Raw genomic sequence first — 8,200 nt, forward strand, 5'->3', positions numbered from 1 at the left:
GTAAAGAGTAATTACCAACAAGATAACGAACCACTTTAAGAGTAAATTCATGTCTGTGAATGCCTATGCTATATAATCATGAAAGTGGAGACCAAAGATCGTCTTAATCAGATCACAGGTTGGGTACTTCATGGACTGCGAAACTGTAGCTTCGAACTAGTACATGTATTTGTTTAGATGATACTGCAGTACCCTGGCACAGATGACAAGTGCAATCGATCAACTGACTACTACTGTTGTCTGATATTAATCCCATATATTAACTATATAAGGGAATGGAAGTTGTGTATTATTTATCTTGTATCGTGTCTAGATACATGATAACCTTACTAGAAGTGACGTATATATGAGTAATACTACTATGATCTAAGTTTCGATATGATTGAACTTTATACCAAGACGGGCTGGGCTGATTCTTTAAATTTCATGAGAGGGCCAATATGAAGCCATTGGAAGCGTCCAATTGATTGGAAAGAAATGGAAGATACGTGTTATGATAGCCCATTCAGTATTTTAGTGATATTTAAAAATTTTTATTTTGATTATTAACTAGAAGTATTCCTTTAATTGCAAAAATGTTGCTTAAAGAAACTTCCAGTTTTCAATATTTTGTTCAATATCCAATATTTGTGAGAAACGGTTGATAAACTTGTTTCTGCTTTATCCATCCATGGGGGTGGCCCTATTTTTTTGTTTCTCATCTATCGACCAACCCTAATTTTCAGCTCCAACACCAAAAAAAACCTCAACTTTTTTATTTTAAATAGCCTGACCCTCTGTTATCCCAACAACAACGCCCTCGACGGCAAGATTTTGCGAACATCAGACATTCATCATGGCAAAAAAAGGGGAGAAGGGGACTCCGAAGACCATCAATGCTAAAAACGTGTATGACATTGCGTTTACCATATGGCCATATGGGTTGTTAGATCAAGTTTGTTAATAAGTGGAAGCATTTTCCAAGGCTGGTTCAAATTTGATTATTTTGTTTGGTAATAATAAATTGGCCTGAAGGTCAGCCAGCCAAGTGACCGGTTTGTCAAGGTTATTGACCCTGATATCAGGGTAGGTTTATAGCAGGGAAGACATTGGTATCTCACTAAAACGTTTTCCATTTGGGCTTTGTATACGCCTACAGGTTTGGAACTTTCGTTGAATCAACAGCGAACTTGCAATCCACACTGAGCATGCTCAGATGCAAAGGACTATGGGATTATCTGTGGTTATCGCAATACCTTATCTGGCGCTACCGATAAAAAAAACACAATGCCAATTCATTAGTATTTATTATCACATTTCCCATGATGCAACATTCCACATTACAGGTTTGCAAGTTCCCTACTCATACATCGGGGTTCTTTCGTTTTCCTTGCTCACGTGACCATTTAGTACTTGTAATAGTATATATATATATATATATATATATATATATATATATATATATATATATATATATATATATATATATATATATATATATATATATATGTCTGATGATCGCAATATGCGTGAAACTCCGAGTTACACCCAAGAAAGAGTTCCAGTACTACCAAAACTATTACGCTCTGCCACTGCGGTATAGAGCACTGTCTTAGCAGATTGATTCTCACCGAGTTATATATATATATATATATATATATATATATATATATATATATATATATATATATATATATATATATATATATATATATATATATATATATATATGTATAGTTTATTGACCTTTGCAAATACCCTGATGCAGTTACACACGATCCATTTATTAAGAATTTGTATGCAAGTCTGAACTCATTCGTGTACACAACTACTGTCCCTGGTTGACCTCAGATGACCTTTTAAGTGTTGTGTGTGTTCATGTATATAGACTGTCTATGGTCCATACAAACTGTGAAGAAAGGTGTTTTGAAGCTTAACTTACATTCACTGTTTACTTCATGTATATATATAACAGTTAAGTTGCCAGTGTGTTACTATAGTTACGTTACTATATGGATACGTTACTTAGAAGTACTGAGCACCAATCAAGAAGGACGGTTAGAAAAAAAGAATTGCTTTGATTCCAAATTGTTTGAAAATCTGTCGAATTATTGATTTAATTCTGTAAATGTTATTCACCAAACAACATGTCAGTCTTCTGACACCCCAGTTCAAAGACGTGTTCAAACAACGCTACAGTGTTCATGTCAAAGGTCATTTAGATTGCATTGATGCAACGAAGACAAACATCCTACATGCAGTGATAGCTTTAGGACACTTTATTATTTGAAAGCTTGGACAAACAAATGAACATCAAAAAGCAACACCATTAGTCTAGTTCATATACAGTATCGTTACCAGTGGTTTATGTTAGAAACCACGTTGGCATCCAGACTACAACAACAACATATACAAGATACATCAGCGAAGGGTTAATTAGAGCATAGTTCATTCCCGAAGAAGAAAAACCAACAACGTGATACAGTTAGACTGAAACGATTGCGATTTACTTGGTCCCAATTTCAACTTACGACTCCCGCATAGAAAGAGGGGCTCGCGCGCGCGCGCGCACACACACACACACACACACACACACACACACACACACACACACACACACACACCTGAGAGGCATATACAAGAATATCACAGTGGTTGTCACTGTATTTATTCATATAAAAAACAACAGAAAGCAAACCTGGGCAAAAGGGATATATCAAATGTTTGCCAACTATGCAGAATGTCCTAATGTAGTCTCTGCTACAATATCAAATGATCCACCCGAGCTCTTCATAACTATTTCAAAAATAACATATCTATCATAATATTTGTATTACATTAACTACCTGGAAAGGTTCACGCCTCCTATTACTACTAACATGTGTCTGAAATTACACACCATAATATTTGACAATGTTATCAAATTTCCCTACTCTAGTACCACGTCATTATCCTTGTTGCTACAACTTTTAAGTCCTCAATTATAAATTTGAAGCCGCTAAACATTGCAGTGGGTCTTCTTCTTTTTTCTTTAAAAACCACGCCCAATTTGTACGGAATTACGCCAAATTTGTGATAACACAGTCAATTGAAAGTACAACATTCACCTTTCTACGGTGCATGAGTCATATTCTACACCATGAGACTAGTGGTGGACTACTGCCACCGATATTTTTTAAAAAAAACACACGTTCAAGCTAAAGATAAGTTGATCTGCACTTCCTAGCCTGACGGATCAAAAGTTGTGGTTCTTCATAGAATCATAAACACTGGGTTCTGTTTTGACTTATAATTACAAAATTGACATTTATTGTAAGCTTTCTAAGACTCAACTGTAAAACTTTTTGTAAATAAATTGACAAGCAAATATTTACTTTTTAACGAGGTCAGACGTCTTTCTGATACTCGGTTGCAACACGTATATCATTCATTGATTATTTTAAAAAGCAAATGTTTACTTATCAAGATCTGTCTTCTAATGTATACACGTATTGATTGAATTGTTTATGTCTAAGGAAATTGTTAGCTTAACATCTGTTTTGGTTCTACGGAATATATAAAAAAGCACCAAAATATTATTGCAAATATATAATTGAACAGTAGTAAAATATATCACAAAATATTGATATGTTCTCTATCACTACAAAATCCATTGCCTGTTATTGTTCACTGTGACAATAGTTGTATAGAGAAGTGATTTGAAGATGACTTTTGAGAAAATAATAAAACTTGCAACACACGCTAGTTTCAGGATACTTTTCATAAAGTTCTTAACAAGTGTATGAAGTTCGATAACGACATACTAGTACATTCTTACATCTACATGTAATACATTGGAATGCATTATAAAGAACCCCATGACACGTGACTGCAAGTGTGGCATACTTGGGGTATTGCACGAGTGCTTGCAGTGTTCTCTGCTACCATACTTTCACGAGCATAGCTAGTGAAAGTGCAGCAGAAAACACTACAAGCACGAGTGCAAATATACAGTCGAGTACCCACACTGGAAATCACGTTGTATCAGTGCATCGTCGCAAACCACGGCCTGTTTTACGGCACCGTTCTTAAAGGGCCGTCCCACTGGGAGGAAATAACAGCTCTGGTTTGCGAGAATGGTTGCATGGGGTTCTGTTATTATTACATGTTTATCTGAAATGGCAAGTTTCCATAAAAATCATACAGCGCGATCACGCGATTTCGTGTGTAGCTTAAGATCGCATCCTCATTTGCATTATTATTTGCATGCAAGTATGCATTAATGTTTTGGCACTGCAATGAAAATATCACTAATATCCGCTCGCACCAGTACAAGTAATCCGTGGTACACATGTATTAATAGTAATAACTATGTGCGTCAGTCACCAACCTATGATACAACTATAACTTTTTCGTGTACATACTAGGCATCTAGAAAGTAAACTGTACCATTTATCTCTCTCTCTCTCTCTCTCTCTCTCTCTCTCTCTCTCTCTCTCTCTCTCTCTCTCTCTCTCTCTCTCTCTCTCTCTCTCTCTCTAGAGAAAAGTGTGTTTTGAAACTGAAGTATATAATTTACAACTAAACATTCACTTAGGTGATACAACAGTATAAGTAATCATTGAGTTACTGTGAACTTAATATGTTTACATATATATGAATTAGAATTGGGTATTTTTTTACTGAAGACATGGGCAAAAATTGCCTGGTTAGGCCAAAAAAAAGAATAGTTTCTGGTCAGCGCTCGTATTACTTAAATATCCCCGCGTCGGTCTTTTTTGTGTGTGTTTATCAAACCCATATAGTCTGCAGATCTGTGGAGAAACACAAAAATAACCCTCCCTACTTCAGTGAAGACAACAGCAGAGCCAATCATGAACAAGCAAATGACATCTGCCCCACATACACACTTACTCTAAAGTACTCTGTAAAATACTAAATAAAAAGAACAGTAACTGCCATGAATAGTAGACTGAGTGACAGGTTTGTTGAGAATTAAAAAAAAATCACGTCGTCACACCATTTTAGACGAACTGTCCTGACCAGAAACATTTTGTTTTGGCCTTATGTATTGATACACAAATACGGGATACAAATGTACTGTATTGACAATGTGTCACTTGAATGTAGTGTGATTATGGTATAGATAGCAGTTACACTTTGCGAGTTGTGCCATTCCGTCTATATACCAGATGGTAAACACCATGGCTAATGTGTGTCACACATGATTACGCATGGTCAGATGTATGAACGTCGTGAATATACAGTTCGCTTTCCCTGGTAAATATTTATATAAAGTAGCCGACTTGATGACTATGTGTTCGTCTTTTTATAATTTCTAACAAAAAATATTGCTTTTTGATTACTTGAAATGCTTTTCAAGCTTATGTAGGCTTTACTATTTTACTGGTATATGTTCAATACAGAAGTACGAGGATAACCGAAGTAGTGTGTACTATATGACGTTACTTTCATTTTTTTTAAAATCTTTTGACAGTTTCTAACAAATAATCTTATATTGCCTTTTTGTCCTTCATTGGATGTTTTATTGTTTTGTAACTCGAATATTGTACTGAAATTTCATGGTTTACTTTCAGGAATATGACGATAACCGAAATAATATGCACAATACGGCGCTATTTCGTGATTTTTGATTGACATTATGACTGCGTTTCTCATATTATATGTATGTATACAGGTGTACAAACTTCAGATAATTCCGATGTTTTTTTGCGTAATCTGTTTACAGACGGTTATAAACATTCATTCAATTTGGGCAAATACTTTAATACAGTGGTTTCCGTAGTCTGCCACCACAATTTTACCAAAGGGCTCATCATCTGTGACGCACACACCAAAGGGGTTTTTCAAACCATCTTTGGCACTATCAATGCGACAAATGAACTTTCCACGCGAATTGAATTTCTGTACGCGGTTGTTACTGTATTCACAGACATACACGTTATCATGCTTGTCGTGTACGACACCTGACGGGTAACTGAGCTGTCCCGGACCAATACCCTGACTACCGAAGGAAAACAGATGTTCTCCTTCGGCGTTGAACACCTGGATGCGGTGGTTCAGCTCATCTGATACGACGACGTTTCCCTGACTGTCAACTGTGACACAACAGGGAGAATTAACTTGACCTTTGCCACTGCCCTTACTAGAAAAGGACTTTACGTGGTCGCCGTCTTGGTTATAAACTTGGATACAGTGGGCACTACTATCGCTTACGTAGACTCTCTTATTGGTTGGACTGAATACAATACCTTTCGGACTCTGCAATTCATTATTTCCGAAACAACGCAAGACCTTTCCATTTTCATCACAGACTACTACTTTTCGCTTGTCGTAGTTGGTAAAGAAAATTTTACCATCTGGTGAGACTGACACAAATCGAGGACAATACGTATGCCCTGAATCAGTGATTTGCATAGCTCGCTTATGATTTCCCTTCACGGTAAACATTTGTAATCTATTGTTACCATTATCACACACCAGGACACACCCACTTTTTGTCAAAGCTGCTCCCCATGGGTTATTAAGTTGCCCGACCCCCTTACCTTTCTCCCCATACTTGTGTACTAACCCTTTCTTAGGAATGACTTTGACTTTGACTGGTGACCCCTGTACGGGTTTCTGACGCACAGACACCAATATTTCATGGTCACCTTCAATCTTCGTCTGGCATCTCATTGCAAATGTCCCATCTTCTTTGATGTCTACCTTCATGTCTTCCCGTTCGTTGTCGGGTTTCTTCACCATAGCGGTGATATCGGTCATCTGAGAAAGGCGGCGGTTATTGTCCGTGCCTGTCGTTGCCATAGTGACACACATATCATCCCCTATGCATGTGAACTGTGGAACGCCTTTCAATCCATACGTCACGGGTGTTTTCAGTATAGTGCCGAGCGCTTTCTCCTTGTAATAATCGGCAACACTCTGGAACGACATGTAATCGTGTTCAATCGGCTCAGTCTTAGTTTCACTGGTAATCAGTTCTTGTATTTGGTATGTCATGCCTCTCTTTGCTGACATCAGTTGAGCTGCGTTTCCATAATGCATCAGTTTGTCTGCGAACTCTCGGGCATTGACCAGGTCGTTTTCTTTGTTCACCAGTTCTTTAAGCTGGGCTTTCAAGTTTGTTTTCCTTCCCTCGTATTCGTCCTTTAGCTCCTTCAGCAACAGTTTTTCATTTTGTCGTATTGTCTGCGTAACTTCTTTCACGATCTTATCAGCGTGGTCTTTGACTTTCTTTTCTTCACCCTTAAAACGGCGATCCAGCGAGTCTAGGATTTTCTGCACGGCCGCTTTGCTGTCAACCGTGTCTTGGTTCTTTTCATTCAGTTTTGCAACCATTTTGAGCAACTCTTTAGTGAACTCAGACGCGACATCATTCAGGTATCTGTAATTGTGACCAGGGCGTGGGTGCTCGAGTGCTGTGCATTCAAGGCAAATGGGATTGTCACACGTGTCGCAGTAGAACGTTACTGCATGACTTGGGTGTTTGTTACAGGGAACCGGTGGTTGGACCGACGCTGGGTCTTTGGTCTGTTTGTTTTGGTATTCTTCAAAGGACATCAAACGATGAGACTTTAGGAATGGAAAGGCTTGATGTGCGGATGTGCAAAAGCTGCAAATATCCACTCCACATTCAACGCAATGTTTGAATGGCTCGTTCTGTTTGCATCCATCGCATCTTTTCGATTCCTCTGTTTTGGTTTCACGCTTTCTGAACTGTTCAACTAATTCGTTAACAAAGAAGTTTGTGGACAGACGAGCTACTCCACCGCCTTGGAGTCCATGAGATCTTCTACAAATCGGGCAGTCTAATTTCCCCGTCTTTTCAACAGCTTTATCTAGACACTGTTCGCAAAAGCTGTGTAAGCAAGGCAGTATTTTTGCTCTTTTGTAACGATCAGAGCAAATGCGGCAGATGAGAAACTTTTCCTCGATTTGATCGAGGAATTTCGATTCTGCACTCACAGCCATGGTGTCTAGACGACTCACTGAATGGTTGTTTGGTTCCGAATGAACACTCAACAAAGGAGAGTCATAGGATTGTGACGTCATGGCTATTGAATATTTCGTGAGTGGGTACGTGTTCGTATATGTTTTCAAAACATCGTCCTGAACAAGCCTTGCGGAAAAAATACCCCTGGCTGAAAACTTGTTTATATCGTTTTCTCTTTTCATCCTTCGTGACAGCAATGATCAATTACCCAGGCTACCTCTCCTT

The 8,200-nt window shown here is 38.0% G+C and overlaps 1 protein-coding gene across 1 annotated transcript; it reads right to left on the reverse strand.

The window, feature by feature from the left end:
* Positions 1-5,721: 5,721 nt before the first annotated feature.
* Positions 5,722-7,953, reverse strand: LOC144433172 (tripartite motif-containing protein 2-like). Its single transcript, XM_078121480.1, has one exon. The coding sequence runs from the start codon at positions 7,951-7,953 to the stop codon at positions 5,722-5,724; it is 2,232 nt and encodes a 743-aa protein (XP_077977606.1).
* Between the last annotated feature and the right edge of the window lie 247 nt (positions 7,954-8,200).

This window comes from Glandiceps talaboti, chromosome 3 (assembly GCF_964340395.1).
Source record: "Glandiceps talaboti chromosome 3, keGlaTala1.1, whole genome shotgun sequence".
Taxonomy (NCBI): domain Eukaryota; kingdom Metazoa; phylum Hemichordata; class Enteropneusta; family Spengelidae; genus Glandiceps; species Glandiceps talaboti.

What these genes read in the sequence shown, in the direction of transcription:
- LOC144433172 (XM_078121480.1), bottom strand. Translation starts at nt 7,953, where the DNA reads ATGGCTGTGAGTGCAGAATCGAAATTCCTCGATCAAATCGAGGAAAAG.